The sequence below is a fragment of the Corythoichthys intestinalis genome, chromosome 3 (genome assembly GCF_030265065.1).
Source record: "Corythoichthys intestinalis isolate RoL2023-P3 chromosome 3, ASM3026506v1, whole genome shotgun sequence".
NCBI lineage: Eukaryota > Metazoa > Chordata > Actinopteri > Syngnathiformes > Syngnathidae > Corythoichthys > Corythoichthys intestinalis.
The window spans coordinates 43846114-43869226 of NC_080397.1; the positions used below are offsets into that span (position 1 = coordinate 43846114).

The 23113-nt window shown below is 38.7% G+C and overlaps 2 protein-coding genes across 4 annotated transcripts in view; both read right to left on the reverse strand.

The window, feature by feature from the left end:
- Positions 1 to 12089, reverse strand: part of igsf9b (immunoglobulin superfamily, member 9b) — a 57118-nt gene extending 45029 nt beyond the window's left edge. For 2 of the 3 annotated variants that reach the window (XM_057831882.1, XM_057831880.1), the window contains exons 1-2: positions 11700 to 12089; positions 1503 to 1595 (exon numbers count right to left, since the gene is read on the reverse strand). In XM_057831882.1, the coding sequence (XP_057687865.1) occupies positions 1503 to 1560 (58 nt within the window). In that variant the 5' untranslated portion in view covers positions 1561 to 1595; positions 11700 to 12089. The remainder of the gene's footprint in view (positions 1 to 1502; positions 1596 to 11699) is intronic. The other variant, XM_057831881.1, reaches the window with a different exon arrangement.
- Positions 12090 to 14680: 2591 nt separating this feature from the next.
- On the reverse strand, positions 14681 to 20730 carry tmem230b (transmembrane protein 230b). The gene is made up of 3 exons (XM_057832055.1): positions 20466 to 20730; positions 15789 to 15911; positions 14681 to 15708 (listed from the first exon to the last, which is right to left on the reverse strand). The coding sequence occupies exons 1-3, from the start codon at positions 20559 to 20561 to the stop codon at positions 15568 to 15570; spliced, it is 360 nt and encodes a 119-aa protein (XP_057688038.1). The 5' UTR covers positions 20562 to 20730; the 3' UTR covers positions 14681 to 15567.
- Positions 20731 to 23113: the final 2383 nt, after the last annotated feature.

Consider the following 23113-nt stretch of genomic DNA (forward strand, 5'->3'; position numbering starts at 1 on the left):
GGACGTCCATCGCCATCAGAAGCAGTGAAACATAATCAATCAATGCCAGCCTACCCAGTTGAAACGGATTTGATGTCTACAGCTGTTAATGGCAGTGAATAAATTAATGACTACATTTAACAAAATCATCCCGAGGTATATTGCAAAAATAAATAATTATATATATATATATATATATATATATATATATATATATACTGTATATGTACGCGAATATATGCATGACATTTTATAGTACAATTTTAATGAGCGAATGACTCTGAGCCAGTTAAAGAGCGTAATGGCAGCCAGACCTGGACCTGCAGTGCTTGCTAATGTATTGTATTAATGTGGTCTTAAAATGTGATTTGTATTGAGAGAAAAAAATAGCTAAAAAGAAAGGTCTAAACTGATTCTTTATGAAAGCAAAGCTTGGGTGATCGCGCATTTCCCCTTTGCGCTCCCGGTGAACAGCCAGGGGCATGTAGCGAGAGGATGTAAAACAACGATGTGCCATTTGGTGACAAGATCTTGTGGTGGCAAAGCCTGCAAACACACTGCAATCCCATTAGTGACACCTGGAGTAGCCTCTCCTCCCCATCTCAGAAAACTCCCTTGCTGCCATGTGCTCACGTGGGCGTGTGCGCTACTGGGTGCCAGTGTTTGCTCTACTGCTCATCTGGCCTGGTCATTACTTTAATCCCACAGGGGGTAGGGCCGGGGGGGGTTGATACTCTGATAGAGGGCAGCAGGCCTCTCTGTGCTCTCTCTAGCCGACCTCCCACCACCCACTGGGGTACACACATGGTTAGAGGACCAGCACAATCAATCCCCTGACCCCCCTTACGCACGCAGGCACACACATATGCACTAAAAGAAGCGTGCCTGCGGTTGAGAGCAGCATAAATCCCAGATTGATCTAATTCCACACCCAGAGATGTTATTTAAGTTGCATTTTGGCCCCAATTCTCACTCATTTAAGCAAATTGCTGTGTGATAACCCTTCCTCTTTACAGAGGGAGCTGTGCCAGTGTGCTCAGGGATAGTTTAACAGCAACGTGTGCCAACTGCTAAACGATGCTTTGACATGGCGGTCAATTTGGTGATGAAGCCAAATTGCCCAACAATTACAAGAAAACCTAGTATTAAACTAGTAGAAAGATCCAAATAGGACTTGGATTTGTCATGTTAAGCTCATTAAATCATTAAAACGTTAAGTTCAAAATAAATAAATGATGCTCTTTTCATTTTCAAGTGTGCTTAAAAATATTTAGTGTGTTTCATTGGTAATGGAAAAGGCTTAGTTCTCGGCTTACAACGAAGTAGATTATTGTAGGTTTAGTACTTGTGTTTTTGTAGTCCTTGCATGAAGCAGACACATATTTTAGTAGTTGGCATTTCCAGCTGTTTGAATTATCGACCTGTCGTCTTGTAAATCATTGCCGAAGCGAAATGAAAGCTGCAAAATATGTGCAACTATTTGTGTCTTCGGTGCAAAATCCACATCTGATTAGCATACTTACTTAGCAGAAAGATGGCTAGAGCAGTGATCGCCTGAAGCCACTGTCTCTCCAGTCCCATGGCCGTCTGTCACACTGCTTCACACATCTCCCGACCTGAAAGATAAGACCACAAATTGAAATACTAGTACAAATACTTCAACTCTAAAATTTTACAATGCACTGAGATGCCAGTCACATGCTCTTTTCAAATACAGTGGTACCTCGATATACGATTGCTTCGACACACACGATCTTTTCGACATCCGACGTAAAATTTGACTCGCCATTTGTTTTTACATTCGACGACATGGTCGAATTACAACGATTTATGACAGTGCCGCAGTTTCTTTTTTTTCTTGAGACAGAAATCAACATGGGTTCCAAGAATTTTAGTGCAGGTGGGGAAAAAGGAAAATGGTCAAGCTTACCAATGAAATGAAGATGGAAATGATAGAAAAATATGACCTGTACTATGAACTGAACTGAAACTAATAACCGTGAACTGGCTTGACAAAACAGCCGTAGAATGTCTACGACAGGGGTGGGCCAACTATTCCACAAAGGGCTGCAGTGGGTGCGGGTTTTTGTTGCAACCCATTAAGAGGACACTTTTTCACCAATCTGCTGTTTTACAAGTACAATCAGTCGATTGCAGTCAGGTGTTTCTCATTTCTGCTGAAACCGCATTGGTTAAACTATCTGTGCTGGGTTAGATGAAACAAAGACCAGGACCCACTGCGGCCCTCGAGGACCGGTTTGCCCACCCCTGGTCTACGATCTCGACGGTCCTCCTCCGACCTCCATTCGCCAGTCTTTATAAGTTAAGGTGACAATTATTATTGTGGTAACATCGCCAAAAAAATCGCCAATTTCGTCAGATTTTTAATCATTTATTTCAGAACTTGTGCAACACACCATGCCTACTGTCTGCCTGAGCTGGACATAAAAATGTCAAGTCAGCAACGCGGTGCGTTCATGCACACCACGCAAAATCAGCCACATTAGAACCCGATTCGTTACATTATTACAGGTATTAATATTATTACTATGATTATTAGGAGTTTAACAAAATATCGAAATGGTGATATATCGTGATGCTTTGTATCCCAAAAGGTTTTCGATATGCTCCTGCCAAGAATCGATATATCGTTGGAGTGCTTACAGTTCACTTTTTGTTCATTTTAGGGCATTTTCAGGTCACTTTCTGTTTGAGTTTGAGTCACTGCCTATTCATTTGGGGAGATTCTTAGGTCATTTTCTGTTCTGTAAACCAAAATAAACCGGAAGTGACCCATAAATGCCCCAAAGTGACTAAAAAATCAACAGCAAATGGCATGAAATGCACCCAATTTAAACTAATTGGTTGCCGTTGACTGCTATTCATTCCAATTCACAGTAGAAGTATGAAAATAGCTTGTTTTTTGCTGTTTATTAGTCGCTTTGTATAGAATATCCTACAATGATTTCCTGACCAGTGTATCATAATTGTCTTATCGCCATATCATGAGATCATCGTTATCATGAGCATTGTATCGCAACTTGTATCGTATCAGGAGGTACCAAGAAGTCCCTATCCCTAATTATTATATTATTATTCCAATTTTTATTAATAATGTTTTTGTTTGCATTTATGTTTTCGGGCTGTGGAATGATATAATGGAATTATAATGTATTCTTATGAGAAAATCCTGCTCGACATACGATCATTTCGACTTACGAACGAGGTCCTGGAATGAATTAACTTCATATGTAGAGGTACCACTGTACCCTCAACGTGACAAACTTCTCAATCATTGTAACTATTATGACAAAAATTGCATGTCTGGCTTGGAATTTTATTGAGCAGAATACACGTCCAGCCAGTTTTATAAACAGATTAGCGTTTTAACAATCATCAAATATTTTTGTTCTTGTTTAGAAAAACTGTACACGTTAGCCTAGCAACGTGACTCAGCTGTTTATTATGAGTTGTGCATCACTAACAAAAATTGGGCAAAGTGCTAACCTGTTCATCTAAAACTCAACCCCAACCTCCTCTCCGATCATTCGGTAAAAATAACAACCGGACAAACACAATACGAAAGAGTGTTGTCATTCATGAAAAGTAGTTAGGTGTTTGTTATTTGTCAGGTTAGTTTCTAAGAGTCATGACAATAAAAAATTTCAGATCAAAAAACTTTTAAACCGCTCACAAAGCTACAAAGTGAGACAGCCGTACCCTTGTCGTGTGAACAGACAAACCTGCAGGTGCAAAAGACAGACAAGATGAAGAAGACAAACTATGCCATTTCCTCAGGCATCATGGCAAGCGGCAACGGTAGTGTTTGATGCCAGACCTTTTAGTTAAGTAGCTGTATATTATATTTCGAACTTCAACCTGACAATGCATTCATAGACATTTTGGTGCCACAAACAACTCCAAACCCTAAGTACCTTTCTCCAAAAAAAGTAACATAAGCCAAACAGCTAATACACCTGCAGCATGTGCAAAGTGTGCTCCCATGTTTCACTGGATTTCACTGACACAAATTGCTTTGGATCTAGTCATGACTTAGCCTTCTGGATTGTACATTTGTGGCACCTCGAGTAATCCTAACCTGCTGCTCTGAGTGTTAATAGTCTAATCAAATTAGCGATGAAATAGTGAAACCAATCAAGGGCATTGAATTAATTCACAAAGTGCTTTTTTCCTGCATTCATTAATGAGGCTTAATTTCTGTATTATAGGCAAACTGGGCATTCTGCTTCTGCAGATGTCTAATATCTACAGTCTGATTGCGTTTAAGCCTTGCTGTCCAGGGCAAACTTTCAAGGAGAAGTTCAGAATTTTTGACATCAGGCTTAATTTTCGACTTAGCGAGGGTTTAATTAGTCGGTGGAGTTAATTTCAACAAATTCTGCATAGTTTCAGGGCTCCGGAGAGGCTAGGCTTGCACCAGTTAATTGGGCCGACTTTGCATGCTAATAAAAAACAATATATGCACACATGAAAATCATCAATGACCCATGCAATTAAGTGTTGGCTTTATTTTCAGGATAAATTTATTAGAACTTACTATTGCATGTCAATAATTGTCGTATGAACAGCAACATTTGAATCCAGAAGCTCTGCAGAGGAGCAGGGCAGAGTGATATCACATCGATTTTTTCACCGCTGATTTTTTTTTTAATGTCGTAGTCAGTAGCAAGTAACCATATATTACGTATACATTTATACATTTATTTATATTTTATTTATGTTTATTTTTACATTCATTTATATTGTTGCTCATTCTTCATTGGGAGTTTGTGGAAACCTTCTAGTGCCCATTTCTTCTGTCTGTTTCCACTGCTTCTGATTGCACGTTTCGCCATGTTGCCGGTTGCCAGTTAACTCAGCAGACTGATGCTGCATTCGAGGAAGGTGGGAAGTCAGAGGTTCTAACCTCCTATCTGGATTTGAATGCCTCCGCTATTTCATCGCTTACAAGCAGGTTTGCTGGAGGTCAAAATGTTTTTTGATGGCCAAAATGAAAAAAAAAAACACTTGTCGCGATCAGCCATCTTTGTTGTTTACATTCGCTTGGAACGCTTTGAGGTCGCAACTGGTACCCTCCGAGCGGGATAAATAAATCCGACTTCCCACCTTCCTCGAATGCAGCGTGGCCACTTTTGTGGTCGTATTACGCATCTAAAAACATAGTCCTGCAGAATTAAATGAATTACAGCAGTGTTTTGTGACATTATTTTGGCCTCTTAGGTGTTTTGGAACAATGACCTGCATTTTGAATTCATTTGACTATGTTGGATGATTGGATCTGTTCGTAGATTTGTATCGTTTATTTATCGGCATGCTAAATTGGCTCCATTGACTCACGCTAGCTTAGCCAATCCGGAGCCCTGAAACTAACAAATAACTTACAAACTGCACGGAATGTGTTGAAATCAACTCCACCAACTACTTAAAACCTCAGTAACTCGAAGATTAGGCCTAATGTCAAAAATTCTGAACTTCCGCATTGATGTGAAAAGACACACAATTTTAAATTAGGAATATCTCATGGCACACCACTGGACAAAACGTGTGAATACTGAAATAATGATGATCTTGTCTCAATTTACTCAAAAGGGACTTACTCAGTGTAAAACCTGGGGCTTCTGAATCAAGCACAAAGCTGATATTGTATACTTGCAGGACACCATGACTTATTCTGTTGTCTCAGTGGGTTTATTCTACCATCTGGCATCTAATGGAATAGTGTCCCCCTGCCTAGTGAAGCAGATGAACAGAGCTATATACAGTAGAGGCCAAAAGTTTGGACACACCCTCTCATTTGTGTGTTTTCTTTATTTTCATGACTATTTACATTGTAAATTCTCAATGAAGGTCATCAAACTATGAATGAATATGTGTGGAATTATGTACTTAGCATTAAAAAAAAAGGTGAAATAACTAAAAACATGTATAGTATTCAAGTATCTTTTAAGTTGCCACATTTTGCTCTGATTTGCACACTCTTGCCATTCTCTTGATGAGTTTCAAGAGGGAGTCACCTAAAATGGTTTTTGGCATCACAGTTATGCCTTTTCAGGGTTGATTAGTGGATTTTATTGCTTTTACAATGGGGTTGTTACCTCCATTTGTGTTGCATTAAATGAGGTGTGGCCAAACTTTTGGCCTGTACTGTAAGTAATTAATAAATAATAATTTTCAGACAAATATAATTAAATTGGACCCCTCTTGATATCTCATGACACCTTGGTTGGCAGAGGTTCACCAATGAGACGTCGCAATAATAATGACATGACTCCATTATACCAATCAGACTGAAGCTTGCCGTTCTATGATAACGCCAGCCTGTTCAATCATGTGGCGTCTTTAAAGCATTGTAAAAAATTAAATATTTGACATAAAATTCTAGCCTGGTACTCCAGACTCACCGCTTTTCCAGCTATTGAGTCTGGCCACCATTAAGCGGATAAAATTTCCAGGGCGGAGCAAGCCACAGCAAACAGACAGCGGAGTGGACCAATCAGCGACAGGCGGATGTGATGTTAGAAACGTGACGAGGGACTTGCACGTGGAAGTAAGCATACGAGGAGAGCGGAGTTTATTCAACATGGCTAGCGCGAGACAGACTGTTGTCAATGACTTGTGTCGATGTGTTTTTGGTAATTTAAAACTGATTTTACCGTGGATTGGAACGTATTCTCGGCTCTCCTGTTCGCCATCTGTGTTGTTGTGGAGACAACTTCCGACGCGGAAGAGTGACGTCGCTCATTAAGAACACGTAACACAAATAAACGAATCTGATTTGACGATTGATTTTGTACTTGCTCGAGAGGCCGTTAATGGGCTGGGTCCCAGACTATTCTCTCAGTGTTTGAAAAATACAGGGAGAACAGTCTGGCCGTGCCAGGCAAATAGAATTCTGCCATCAACATGACTCGAAAGCGCGGATTTTAACCTCTCTCCCAGTTTTTATTTGGCACTGACTGACAACGGAAAACCAGGGATACGATCCTTTTAGTTTCATAATAGGAAATAATATTTTCTCCACTAGCGGGCACTCATGCTCTTTGGACAAATGATGCTTCATTTCTGTATTTTTTTTTTCTCTCGCCGAAATTCAATGATTTTTGTTGTTGCATTTTTTTTTATTGGTTTAATGCAGTATGTAAGAGGTCAGCGTATTTATCAATAACTATATTTTGCTTTATTTCAAAGCACTTTGAGGACCTCTCGGATTTTTGTAAAGGGCTGTGTAAATAAATTTGATCCGATTCACCTTCAAAGTATAATAATAACAGTTCATAAAACTAGATTTGTGCTGAGAAAAAATACCATTGTTTAGAAAAAAAAAATCGAACTTTATAAGCAGTTACTCACAATGTTACTCATTACTTGAGTATCCTTTTCACCAAATACTTTTTTTTACGTGTACTTGAGTACATTTTTTGGATGACTTGAGTCATATTAAGTAATGCTACTTTTGAGTAAAATTTTTGGCTATGCTTTGCTACCCACCTCTGTTGGATGGGAATCAGTGCTCCAGAATAGTTAAAAAAAAAAAGCATAACAATTACTCCCATGAAGTGGTGTACTATATGACAGTGATTGCTGTAGTCATAACAGATGGCGCGCTTTATCTGTCCATACGCATCTCCCCTTGAATAAACTCATGAATTGAATAATGCAAAGAGTTGCAGTGGACCATACAATAGGCTACTACAATGGAGTTATCCTAAAAGTCAAGTGTTTTAAAACTGATTTGTAAATCTAATAAGTGAAAAATTGCTTTGACTGTATAGTTTCTGGTGCTTACATGTGTGTAGTTAATGTGTCAGACAGGACCATGATTGATGTTAGTGACAGATTCAGGCATGATAAGCAGTAGCAATACTCTGTTGTTAATCCTTGTTAATCCTGAAAGAGACTGTAGTTTTAGTAAACCAGCCTGTCGGGAAATGCAAGTGTCATTTCAGTAAACACTTTCACAGGTGCACAAAAAAGATGCCACACAAAGGCAACCAAAGACAAAAATCACAGCACCTTCTTCTGCTTTTATGATCGTTATGATCGTTAACGCGGATGTGATTTGACGTAAGAAGTGTCAGTTTTTTTACTCAAAAAATTAGATTCTAAAATTGTGAAATCTTCATCAATATCCAAGGGCCATTTGTTCAAACCAGACCTATCCAAGATGTGATGTTAAAAGCTCTATTGTCATTGGGATTGTGGTTTTAATTCTACTCCAAAGTATTCTTCCATCTGTTTTCTATACCGCTAACATAGATCAAGGTCAAAGGGGGGCTGTTGTCTATCCCATCTGATGTTAGGAAAAAGGCAGAGTAAAACCTGGGGTGTTCACGACTCACCAGTACCAGTGCATATGTATAAGCGCGACTATTCGCATGCTCTGTCTCTGTGTTGGAATTGAACCAGAACTGCCTGCACACAAGTCAGGCAAGTAAGTATCATCAATTACATACACAAGTATTCTGAGAGTTGCAAGCAGTTTGAATCTGATTACTAATTTGTTTGCGGAAAGTATGTTATACCTGAAGTCAACTTTTTTATCTGAGGTCAACCTTGTAAGCTCCAAGTAGAAAATTCAAACTTCCCAGCATTCTTGAATGCAGCCTTATCACATACAAGCGATAAGGAGTTATGAAAGGGTAATATCAATTGCCACGTTCAAGGTAGGTAAAACAGATGAGGACATAATGGTCCCAAAACTTGTCAAATTCGCTTATCTATCTTTTCTTCCACTTCAAGAAAGCATAAATCATCCAGCAGCACTGTGGTAAACACAAACTTCAGACTTGGATTGTGACCTATTAAGGTCACAATATGACTGTCTCGAATCGTAATTGTAAGAGACATCACGTGAGCATGTTTTGGGTTGACTTGTTTCTATGAGCTTGCTCTACAGAATCAAAAAACCCAAAATGGGTTTAAAGGGAACCTCGGACTTAAAGACTTGTAGGCTCTAATAGGCCACAATTGTTCTCTTTTAATAAAAATATGTTATGAGAAACATATATATTATTGCCATTGATTTAAAAAACTATAATATTTAGTACCTGTTTTGACCTATCGAGGGCGCAATGTTTTACGCGCGCATCCCACACAAAAGAAGTTAGTATGACGACTGGCATGATTTTGTCACATACTGCAGAGATGTGGCATGAGTTCCCAACGTCGTACCTGCATCCAATTCCAGCTCATCAGCAGTGTTTTTTAAACCGATCCTAGGCGGCTTGCCGAGATATTGACTTGCTGCCATTTGACAGTTTGTATATCCCTTCGTCGCTAGTAGCATCATTGTCTTGTTTTTTTTCCGTTAGTCTGCCTCTCACTGCGGTTTTTCGAGTTTTTTTTTTTTTTTAATTGATCCCGACCTACTGTCACGGACCCTTTTTGTGTCTCCCTTTTCGCGATCGCGTGCTTTTTTGTCTGTTCAATAAACCCCTTCTACGCAATCCCTATGTTACTGTTGTCTGCTTGCTGTCTGAAGTTAGCCGCGTTTTCTCATTCGGTGGTCAAGCCAGCCGGAACTTCTTTTCAGTTGCGTTTCCCTTACAGGTTTTACCGCACAGACATACAACGCATGTGGGTTGCGATTGCTTAATAAGGAAAATCATGACGCTAATGTCTCATGGAAGTATAGTCCTGTGGTCTATGCCTTCGTTTGTCGCAAGGGAAATGTGGGTTCAAATCCCACTGGAGACCTTCATTTAATTGCTTTTGCTGCTCGTTTTGTGAAATATCGACAGTCCTGTCCTGCTCATTAATTTTCTGCTGGGGTTCAAATTGAAAAGGCATGTTTATGTAGCTAACGAATGACACTGTGGAAGTACGGCAGTGCTGCCCAGTGACATCCAGCCCAGAGTGCATTGCATCATCAACAACAATGGCGACCTACTAGTTAAACTAATTTTTCAAATTTTATAAAAACGAAAACATTAAGAGGGGGTTGAATATCAAATTATTATAACTCATACTAACATTTATCTTTTAAGAACTACAAGTCCTTCTGTCCATGGTTCCCTTAAGTCAAAATTAACTTTCAAAACTCATACACTTAGAAAAAGTTTGTTTATTATTATTATTATTATTTTTTTTACTATGAACAACCACTCATGCCATTACTAGTTGGACCAATAAACGACAGTCGATTTATGGGCCCTCAACCCTGGCACAGCAACCTACTTTGTAACTGTATTGACATTTTCTAGCGCAAAAGGAAATGAACTTGGCATGCAATGGGCACATGCGTGGAAGCCTGGTCTCGTGAGCGGGAAAGCCTGCTGTTTATGGATTAACGTAATGATTTCTACATGACGCCACGGGGTGTATCAATACTGGCTGATGAGAAATGCTTGTAAGTTTTTAATATTAGGTTCACTGACAGGATTTACCTTCCTACAAAATAAATAGAGTGTATATTATATAAATATTTGTATGTTACCATCACATTTTTTTGAAATTTAAATCACAGAGTACAAAATGCCACGAGTTGTAACTCCTTGTCCCACCTGCTTCCAAACCCCGGGGGTCAGCTCAGTCCCATTAAGCTACTTTACAGACAAGATAAGGAGGAGAATCTGGGGTTGAAAACTGCAACTGCAAAAACTGCACAGGACACTTCAGAGCTATAAACAAGTGCTAAATTTCAGCATTTTTTAAACGGCAATTAAAAGTGTTCAATGAACCTAGCGTGCTTGTTTTTGGAATGTGTGAGGAAACCGGAGTACCTGAGAAATTCCATGCAAGCACGAGGAAAACACAAAAACACCAAACAAGGAAAGCTGGAGTCAACATTCAAACTCCAATGGTGAGACTAATGTGCTTGTCACCTTGTTGTCCATATAAAGAGTGTAGATTTTTTTTAAATATGTGGTGCTTTTTCTCCTGTTTTGTAGCAGGATGTGTTACAGATAGTAAGAACCTGAAGGTAATATGTTAGATATAGCAGGCAGCCAGCATCCCCCCTAAAATCCTGTGGTACAACACAAAGGATTACAGGCGTTCGGAATGATGTGAGCCTCTTTATAGCACATTCCCCATGGACAAAGGGAAAAAACTGATTTGTGAGTGTCCTTAGTTTGAAATAAAAAGCCAGACTGGAAATAGAAGTAATAGCACCGTTGTTACTGCAGACAGATGACTACAGTCCATGTGAACATGACAACACGCAACAAACCCTATAGATCTGCATTCCTACAACCCATTGTGCAGTGCTCCTTGCACCACCCTTAAAGACCTCCTGTAAATCATAACAGGCGCATCTTTTGTCTTGTTCAGTTGACTGGAAAAAATGGAGCAATAAAACACAATATTGCTATGACTTGTTTCTCACTATTTAAATCCAAGGAACCTTGTCTCTGTAAGGCACTCAAACGCTACAGTTATATTAGAAAATACAATTATTGGATATTACAAGTGGATCACATAAGGGCAACAGAAATAAAGGTGCTGTGACTCAATGTATTTTCAGACACGGATACAAAAATAATGTGTTATCTGAATGTTTGTAAATATTATTGAAGACCAACAACAATCATGTTTGGCATACTTGTGGCACATTGAGAACCACAGTGCTACAGAAGTGCAGATGATATTGAACCCAAATATCGTTAGAATTTATGTAAATTATTCAAGCTGTTTTGTTTCTGTTTTTTAAGTTAATCATAAAGTCAATGAACGCGAGGATGCTACACGCACATGCCTACCTTGCTTGAGGCACTTTAGCACTTGGAAGTTGAATTTTTCAATCCATTCTTGCAGATTCACCTCATTTCTTACTTCATCATTCAGTGAAATCACCTCGAAGATTTTAGACGAGTTGAAAAAGTAGTCACATGTTCAGCCCCTGAAAAATTAACCAAAATGAATCCTTCAGGATGCTCAGGATACAAATTCAAAAAGCAACGATGGAGTCCAGCCTCGGGCAGTTTAAAGTCGATTTAAACTTCTTCTTCATTCAAACTGACTGAAAAGTAGCCCAAACCATAAACCCAACCTGATATCTGCGATTTCTGAGACGAAAAATCACTACTCGGTGCACCTTCCCTTCGTATGGCCGCTCGTTTCAACAGCAGGGGGTGAAAAAGCACCCAGCACGTTTTAGCCAAATCCGGATGTTGATACTTGGGAGTCTCCCCTCCCATTAGCAAGTTCCCTCCTCCCATTACATTACTGTATTCATACCCATATTCCGTAGTACTTCCTGTTAGAGATTTCAAAATAATTTTAAGCGTCGCCATGAAATAACTTTATACTCAATTGAAGGACATTTATTCAATTAAGATTCAGATTTATACATACTACGAATATGCTCAATATGTTTATGTGTTTCATAAGCGAGTTCGTCGTCGATATAGGTTTTAGTCTAGCTCAAAACGCCTTTTACGTTGAAGAGAACTAGTCCGTTTCGTTAAATACCAACTAATCACCATACATTTTATGAAACGCCTATTTGGGCGCCGTACACAAAAGCGCATTTCGTTACAAAGAGCCGTAGTTTGAAGTTTGAACATAACAATAAGTAAACTCTCACTAAAAGGACTAACTTGCCGCAGGCCAGGCTTCCCAATAAACATCCAAACGCCCCTAAAAAACAAAGTTATGAATCAATTTTGTTTTGCTATTTAAAAACACTAAAGTTGCCGTTAAAACCAGACCTTTATAAAATATTTTCATAACATTTGTGATGATATGTCAACTGGCAACCAGTTGAATGACACCTCTTTTATATCTTAAGGGGGTCTGTATTGCTTTCACCTGCACTAATTAACTTTGAGGAGGATGGCAGGAACAAACAAAAAAAAATACAAATGTGCTGACTGCTTTACAGCTTAAGTCACTTCCCCCATTCTGTATTCATCATAAAGAGAGAAGTCGATGCGAACGCTTTCGCGCGAATTCTGCAAAGATGGCAGTGCAACAAAAAAGACAAAAAGTTTTGTCTGAGAAGGATAAAAGGACACTCAAGAATAAACACTTGCTTGGTTTTCACTCGCTGGCGTGATGCCCCCAATAGCATATGACGGTTGCTAACCGTCATATGCAATTGTTTAGCCACAACTGGATTCATTACCTTATTACTATTCATCCTTCACACAGACACTGGAAACAGAAATGTCATTTAATCCAGGGGTCCCCACCCTTTTTTGCACCACGGACCGGTGTTCTGTCAAATTTTGCACCCTTATAAAATTTTGCTCCTAAAGCTTTTGTGGCGGTGAAAAAAAGCCCTCTTTTATATTCAGTTGGACTTTCAATGTTATCCAACGGTGCTAAAAAACTATTTACATCATAAACATACATGTAAAACACGAAAATGGCGTAAATTAATGCTTAACGACATGGCGAAGTCGTTAAGTGAGAGAGCTGCGTGCAGTTGTTGTGTGCAGCTAACATGGCAAACGTAAGTTAATTGTCCTTTCTTTAGAGAAAGTTTGTAGTGTTTACTTCGGAATCGCTGCATTCGCGGTCATGTTTAACATTACGCGCATGCCAAATTTGTCAGAACACCGGCAATGTGTGGCAGAAAAATACAGCAAATATAAAATAACATTTGTTTTTAGCCCCGTCGTGTTAAGTGCAGGGAAAATACAACTCATCCGCTGAATCAGTGGGAGGCCGAGATGCTCCCGAGATGGGAGAGTGCGAGAAGCCCGCTTTACAAAGATACGATGTTGGAAATTGTGGCACAGTTTTCATTGCTCTCCTAGCCATGTCAGGATATTCCGAAATGACTTTAATCCAGAACCTCAGTAGAGTTGCTGTCTCAAATGTACGTTTAAGGTCGCAGTGATTTGCGATCTCTACAAGCTGATCCTCCTGTTGCACAGACATGCTCAAATCACTCGGTTTATTCACGTACGGGTCACGAATCCACTCCTTTGCAGTTCGTGGGTCTTTAGTGATTAGGAAGTAGCATAGATTGTTTTCTTCGAGGTTGTAGGCTCATCTTCTGGTTCGTCAGGTTCCCTTTTCCCCGTAAAAAATCTGTCCAAAGACGTCTGTTTTTCAGTCATTCTAGTGTGGGAGCTAATTATATCCAGGAACAAATGTGATGAGCGACGACCTACGTCATACGTTATTATCGAGGCCAAGCGTACAGATATACAAAACAAGATGTACTGCTAACAGTCCAATCAATGCATTTCTATGACGACCTCCTATCCTGAAAGTGTATATTTAGAGTAGACAGGGATATTGGTGTGTTAAGCGGCACAGGCCAAAGTCAATCGGCCAGAATGCAGTCGTTAATAAATTATTATTTCTGCATGGCCTGGCACCAAATGCGCCACGGACCGGTTGGGGACCCCTTATTTAATCCATCTGCAGGCGACTGGGAGATCATGATTTTACGTCACTGTGCGGGTGTGCGCTGGTCCTCATGGGAAACGCAGTCTTCCTTTAGGTGAAACACTACCAATTTTGTCCACCGGCGTCGCTAAAATCGACCAAAACTGAAAAGTTACCTAGTGTTGCTTAAAGACAAAGGAATCACTAGCTTTTCTTTTTTGATGGGTCATCTTCCATGGAGGTTGATAAAAATTACAGGGAGTTTGATAAAGGAGTAAACATTAGATATCTAAAAAATAGGGAGGAAAAGTAACACCAGAGGTCAGGAAAGAAATTAGTACTCAAAACATACCTAAAAAGTCCATGTAAGTGCAGTAACAAAGTGTTTATTTTGCCCACAACAGCTAATTTGTACATCAGAGTACAGTACATCACTCAATCATGCTTAAGTACTTGTAGTAAGGGTTTCAGAATCTATTATTTTAGTAGTCTATTAATCCATCAACTAGTTTGGATAATCGAGTAATCTGTTTAGGAACATTTAATGCGTTGTAGAATAAATTTTGGAAGGAAAGCAAAGGCCTAATAAGATTGCACTTCCAAAAACAATATGCTTAAGTCATTCATACATATTCCCACAAAAAACAGCTAAATATACCTATAAACTAAATTACGAATACACAAAAAACATATTGGCTTATGTGGGTCCTAACAGGGAGAAGCTGGATTCAGCTATGTTAAATGAGTGATGTAATATTCACTGTTGCCACTGGAGGGGAGTGTATCCACCTAAATCAGTAAAACTAAACACTTTCAAAACATATCATTACAACGCCACTCTCATTATTAAATGAATACTCGAAGCAGCAAAAACTCTTGATCTCAGAACTGTGAGCCGGTCGTGCTAACCACTCTACCAAAAAGTAAATGGTTGTGCCACACAATTCGTTTGGGCTAATAACAAATTATCCTTAAGTTTTACATTATCCCGCACCATTTCTAGCACAGCCATCTTCTGCTGTGGAAAAATGTTGTCTGAAATATTATAGGGTAGGACCCATTCTAAAATGGTTGCTTCAGGAATAAGTGAACCAAGAAAGTCATAAATTGTAGCCGTTTTCATTTACTGAGAAACAAAACAAGTACATATCAGGTGCTTCATATCGGCGGCAAGGGAAGCTACAACACAATGTAAAAATTTAGATTTTAAACACAATAATAACTCTGTCATGGAGAGATGAAAGTCAGAAATGTGGGGACATCATTTTGTTACAAATAAAACATTTAATCATCAAAGTCTGGGATGTCGTCATAGGAATATCCTGGGTATCCTTTCGATGCGTAATAAGCTATCCGCAGGTGGTAAATTCCAGGAAGAAAAACAAGGATTCCTATCACCAGGACGGGAACGGTGCGGTCAGAGTGCTGAAACAGTTAGTAAAGCACTTCAATGCATCGAAATGGTATTGGAATATCATTGTGTGCTGTGAAAACTTGTTACTCACAGTGACTCCAAAGTATCCAGCCAGGAGAAGAGAACCAATGATGATTAACAGAGTGCCAATCAAAAAAAGGACTGTGGCGAGTGCTATGGCTTTGTATGGGACTTTGGGTGGGCTTCTTTTGAACTGTAACATGAGAATGTTGCATTAATGACAATTCCTAATTATACTCTGAATGACACTAGAATTTTGTGTCCTTGGAATATAATGCAGATAATGGCCTGCATGTGTTATCTGATAAATAAAAATAATACAGTAATAATACAGTAGTACAGATATTTATAGCTTACTTTACTCATTGCAAACTCATCTTTGTGCATTTAACAAGAGTCAAAATTAGTAACAAACAGTAGCTGATTTGATCGGATTCTGCAGATTTCTAAAATGTATGACTAACTCGTAAGATCTCCCTATGTGATGTTTTGTGTTTCAATATCACAATGTGATGTACTTTATGTGGCTGTTCCAATTAGAGGTGCAACAATTAATCGATTAATCAACAACTAACTATACTTATATAACGAATAAGGGTGTAACGGTACATGTATTTGTAATGAACTGTTTCGGTACGTGGTGCTTGGTTCGGAACAGAGGCATACCGAACGAGTTTCTGACGTAATGTAACCCTTACTTTTCGAGGCTGTGAATCGATCGGGTTACAGTTTCTTTGTGTAGATTTACTCTGTCTTCTCTACTATAATGAGGACCCACACGGTAGGACAGTATAACCCAGAAACGTCAACAGTGCGACAACGTGGCCGCCGCGAGAACGCAGTGAAACGCGGGCGTTAAGGTCAATCAGCCAATGCACACCAGTCGCAGTGCGGCCGCGTGTTAGGGTGGTCCCAGACGCACGCGAAAAGAACGGCATAGTTTATTATTTGACGCGAGACGCAACCCTCCTGCGGCAATACTACTACCGGTAGCTAGGATTGGGCAGACGGAAGTCACTCGAGTAAAAATACGATGGATCCGGTCGATTTTCAAACTAATGTGCAATCGTAACCCACTTTTTGAGTCCATCAGATTTCTTGAGTGGTAGATCGGGGCACAGTTGACTTGTCTTTGTTGATTTACTGCTGTCTTCTCTGCTATAATAACCAACACGGCCCCGTGTTCAATACAAAACCCTCCTACCACAACAAAACAAGTAGGAACTAATATTCACATAGGAACTAAAGTTATACAATATAAACGAATAGTACATCACATTTGTAAAATATAAACACATAATAAAATAAATAATAGCCCATTTAAATAAATTGAAATGAGCTAAAGCTAATACTAAAACTAGCTAGTTAAAACTAGCTAAAATAATAAGAATACACAGATCCTGCTTACTAGAGCTGGGAATCTTTGGGCACCTAACGATTCGATTACGATTCAGAGGCTCCGATTCGATTATAAAACGATTATTGATGCACCCACCTCCTTTTTTTTTTTTTTTTAAATTATTTTTTTGTTTTTGTTTTGTACATTATTTCCAAAATTGTTCAAAAATCCTCTCAGGCTAAACCAAACTACTATTTCAGTATCAAGTTAACATATAACAGTAAACAAATATACAAAAATAACAGTAAATAAAAAAACTCCAGTCCCCATTCTGTATCAGCAGCTTTAAACTACATTCAATTAATCTAACGTTGTGAATCAACTGTTACAGTTGTTAAAATTGCTCCCGTTATTCCATAATTTCCTTTCTGTCTACTTTTGTCAAAGTTTTAAAACTATTTCATCAATTAAAGATAGATTCAAGACAAGATTCTGCCGATTTAGGAGTATTTTAGATAAAAAGTTAATTAGGTTCGCTACAACAGAGCCTTGTAGAGAGGTCTACTGCTTTAAGATGGCGGCTGTTTACTTACACCGGAAAGTCTGTCATTTCGCATCTCCGTTCAATAATACATGTTCTAACACCGACGTCGTCTGTCATTTCGCATCTAGTTCTACATATATATGATATCTACTGTAGCAATGTTTGTAGCAACTAGCAACTCGGTGTTGTTTGTAGCGGCTGTCGGCCGCAGTCAGGTATGATTGTTTTTTTATCTAGCGGCATGAGTTGAACATGATATTTACTCTCGGTCCGTTCCTCATTGCGTCCCAAAGACCGCGCTGACTGTGTTTTACTTCCGCTTTACCTGGTATAATTCAATAATTGGAATTTGGATATTTGTGAATCGTTCTCGAATCTTCCACGGCCGAATCGCGAATAATCTGAGAATCTGAAATTTCGCACGCCTCTAGTCAATATTACTACCGGTAGCTAGGATCGGGCAGACCGGAAGTCACTCGTGTAAAAATATGGTGGATCCGGTCGCTTTTCAAACTAATATGCAATTGTAATCCACCTTTTGAGCAGTGTTGTTAATAACGGCGTTACAATATAACGGCGTTACTAACGGCGTTATTTTTTTCAGTAGTGGGTAATCTAATTAATTACTTTTCTCATCTTGGCAACGCCGTTACCGTTACTGAGGACGGAAAGGCATGCGTTACTATGCGTTACTATATTGGTCGAAAAGTCTGAGGGAGACGGACTCACCGAGACGACAGAGCAGAGCAGGAGCGGGGAGGAGGCAAGAAAGTTGTGACGCCGAGCAAATGCGATGCTAGGTAGCTCCAATAATACATGTTGTAGCCGATAGCCGACAAACTACGCCCGCATGTTATGGTAGATATGTTAGACATGGTAGATATCACTTGTACTGTATATAGATAAAACTAGATGCAAAATGACAGACATGGCACTAAATGAGTTAGTAGACAGCCGCCATCTTAAAGCAGTAGGCTTTTTAGGACGGCTCTGTTGTAGAGAACCTTCCTAGCGAACCTAAGTAACTTTTTATCTAAAATACTTCTAAATCGGCAAAATCTTGACTTGAATCTATCTCTAAATGATGAAACAGTTTTAAAACTTTCATATGTCGAAAGTAGAGAGAAGGGAACTAATGCAATAATGGGAGCAATTTTAACAACTTTTAACAGTTGATTCAGGGTAAAGGGTAAATTAGGGTAAAGAATTGGGCTCGGGCCAATTGTACCAAAAACCTCCACAAAAAACTTCACATAGTGTGGCCAATGTTTTTTTTTTTTTTTTTTTTTTTTTGGGGGGGGGGGGGGGGGGGGAGTAATTATCACCAATTACTTTGCCAAGTAACTAATTACTCTTACATTCAGGTAATTGAGTTACTAACGCAATTACTTTTTGGGAGAAGTAATTTGTAACTATAATTAATTACTTTTTTTCAGTAAGATTAACAACACTGCTTTTGAGTCCATCAGATCTCTTGAGTGGTAGATCAGGGCACAGTTGACTTGTCTTTGTTGATTTACTGCTGTCTTCTCTGCTATAATAATAACCAACATGGCCCCGTGTTCAATACAAAACCCTACTACCACAACAAAACAAGTAGGAACTTATATTCACATAGGAACTAAAGTTATACAATTTAAATGAATACTACATCACATTTGTAAAATATAAACACATAATAAAATAAATAATAGTCCATTTAAATAAATTGAAATGAGCTAAAACTAATACTAAAACTAGCTAGCTAAAACTAGCTAAAATAATAAGAATACACAGATCCTGCTTACACAATTAAATGGATCAATTTCTGCGTGGCGCTTTAACTTGAGAAAATCCACCAATAAATCTTTTGAAAACCGTTCATTAGAAAAAAAAAATGATTCATTGAGGCATTTCATTTGTAAAATACATGTTAAAATCTTTGTCATTGGGATTGCTTTTCTCTTTAGCACAGGACTTCTTTTTCTTCTTTCTTTCAGAAAGAAAGCTGACCAATACGCGGGGTCTGAAAAGCAAATTGTTGTTGGATTATCTTTAAATACCCGCTACTTTTTGAGCAGAATTCTAGCTTTGTATAGGCTAATGTTCCTATTGTTGAAAGCACAAAGGTGTGTAATAAACAACTAGCACATTTATATTTTGCATTTTGTTTTCTTACTGTACCGAAAATGAACCGAACCGTGACCTCAAAACAGAGGTACGTACCGAACCAAGATTTTTGTGTACCGTTACACCCTTAATAACAAACTATATTTTTGTTAGGTCAAAGTAGGATATTAATAGAAATCTGCTTTTACTTTGGAAAACAATTCCATTTTTTGCAAATTTTCAGACATCTTATTGTCTGAACTAGCTTCTTAATAAGGCTGCAACAAGTAATGGATTGATAATTAGTTGCCAACAAATTTGATGATCGATACAGTTGTAGACTACAGTTCCAAGTCTGGAAGCTGTTATAAGATATTGATTTTGAAGGAAATAGTCGTCCATTTTGTTTTCATTTTTACTTACAACATGCCTAAAAAAACTTCAAGGTAAATGAAAATATTTATCTGATTGATCGAATAATAGTTTAATTAAGACTGATTATTCGATTATGATAGTAATTGTTAGTTGCAGCCCTAGTTCCAATATGCCATCTGTAACCTGTTGAGAATTTCTGTTCCTTGTAAAAGAAAGATTATCATTACAAAAATTAATTCAACGGTTAAGTACACTCAGAAACTGAAAGGTCAAATGAAATTCAACTGCAAATATTAAAGGGAAATTTAGTGTTTTATAATAGGTCACTGCATTGACTAACGTGGTGACCTAGATAGTTTGAAATAAGAATATAATATTTCTAATTTCTGTGCCCTTATTACCTGTAAATCAATGTAGCCGTCGTCATGAGTGGCCAACCTGGAATACTTCACTTTACTAGCAGGAGCGCCGTTGGACACAAAGCTACGAGCTGGCATCTTTGGTTTGCTGTTGACAGCTTGTTTAATAGAGTCGGCTACTTACTACGAGAACATCGAGGAAATCAACTCGGTGGAGTGGCAAGCATTAAACAAACAAAACGCAGCCTAGAAAAATACAAACATGAACGGATGAGATAATTCGAGTTGTTGTGCGGCGCTTCCGTGTTTTCAGGACGCATGCGCAGAAATGCAATGGATCGCAAATATTGTTTACAAATATGTTTTGACATATCGTGCAAGTAATTCACTGAATATATGAAAAAATAAATTAATTTTCTAACAGTAGCATTAATTTGCATGAAACATTTAAAATTCCCAATTCTGTGAAGCTTTTCAGCTCAACCACGAGAGTACGCTGTCGAGTTTTCAGCAGCAATACCACAATGCCTTGGAGAATTCAAAAGCTTTGATTTACAGTATACCGTATGTGTGTGTTCATTTCCGCATGGATCTCTCTGGTGTGCTTTGTTATCGCAATGGGTTCCGTCTCACAAGATAACGTTTCCGTCCAGGCTGCCATTTTGCTAATAAACCCTATGATAGATGATCATATTCCAGCGATTTTGTCTGAAAATATGTGAATATTACAGTTTCAATTAGGAGTGTGAAAAAATATCGAAATGGTGATATATCGTGATACTTTGTATCCCAAAAGGTTATCGATATGCTCCAGCCAATAATCGAGATAACGTTTTAAAAAGTTGTCAATGTCGAAAAAAATGTAAAAAATAAAAAGGAACCGACAAGTTTTTACCAAAATCTTCCACCATAATAGTGTCTCAGTTAACTCTAAGGCTGCATTGATGGTGCACGAATCCCAGTCCATTTAGACTGGGAACGTTTGTTCATTCATAACCAGAGCATTCACAGTCATTCTCAGGGCATTTACAGGTCACTTGCGGTTCATTTTAGGGCATTTACAGGTCATTTCCTGTTGAGTTTGAGTCACTGCCTATTCATTTGGGTGATTCCCAGGTCACTTCCTGTTCTGTAACTCAAAATAAACAGGAAGTGACCCATAAAATACCCCAAAATCAACAGGAAGTAACTGAACATCAACAGGTAAATGACCTTAAATGGCCCAAAATTACCTCATTGCCTGGCATTGGCTGCCACTGACGGCCATAGACGTTCAGTCCGTTTGAAGTGGGAGGGATGGCAGCGAATGAACAAATGTTCAAAATATGGTCACCCAATTATTGAATATGGCCTGCAAAAGAAACTTTATTTTTTCTTATATTCTGTTGCACTTCTCAGCTTTCACATTATATAGAGCTAGTCACATAAACTGTGCCTCTCCATTAGCTCAGGGGTCAAAACCTGGCGACATGTTGAAATCAATGCAAGAAACTGTCGAAAATAAATATTTTGTTTGAAATTAATAAATGTTCGTAATAAATAATCCAATGTGATAAATTGAGCTGTCTTGGTTGTGACTTTCTTGACTTTTTTATGTTGCTAGGTATTTTCTCTTTGTTCTGCAAAATTTGTTTCATTCGTGTAAATATAAATATATATACAGTAATGTATTTTGCAATATCCTTATACCTCTAGATCAGTGTTTTTCAACCTTTTCTGAGTTATGGCACGTTTTTACATTGGAAAAAAAAATCTCACGGCACACCACCAACCAAAAATGTTCAAAAATTACTTTCTCTACAAATTATTTAATTATAACATTATTTCTCAATATTTATACTTCCCCGGTGTGCAATTTGAGCCTGTTTTGATGAACACAAAGCCAATATGCTGGCAGGAATATTCTTCAACAGCTCTCAGTCTCTCTCTGTTTTTATTTATTTATTTTTTATAGCAGTTAGGCTTGAAAAGCTCAGAATTATCAGACGGGGACTTTGGCAATGTCTTTAACCACATCAGGGCCGACCATGTCGCTGACAATGGCTTTGCAGGCAGGTAATATTATGTCTCTGCCGCAGTGTGGGACTTCTTGGATTTAGCAACAACTTCAGTAACAAAGTAACTGACTTTGAAGGCTTTCTCATATACCTTTGCAGTTTAAAGTAGTAAAAAGTTGCCTGTTTCTCTGTTTACTCACCAAGGCGAATAAAATAGTCCATCAACTTGTTTTGAAGCGATCGGTGTTTCGTTTGGAAATGACGTTTAAGCTTGCTTGGCACCACGGCGCTGTTGGTAGCTGCTCGTGTCGCGTTCAAGAACTGCTCAGATTTCTAGCCATCAGCCACCATGCCGTCCTCGACAATGCATTAGAATAAAACACGGGGAGGATTGATGGCCGTCACATATGGATAAAATGGAAAGGACATTTCCGTGCATATCGACACTTGATGATTCTAATCAAATGATGCACCTTAGACGTGCTGGGGCCCACATGGTCGCGGACAGCAAGGTGGCTGATGGCTAGAAATCCGAGCAGTTTTTGAACGCGACACGAGCAATGCCTCAATCATCTGCACACGACCGCAACCTTCTACCTACTCCTTCCTTCCAACTGCAACTCCGCCCAACGACATGAAAAAAAAAAGCAATATTGGAAAATTTGTCGCGGCACACCTGACGATCTCTCACGG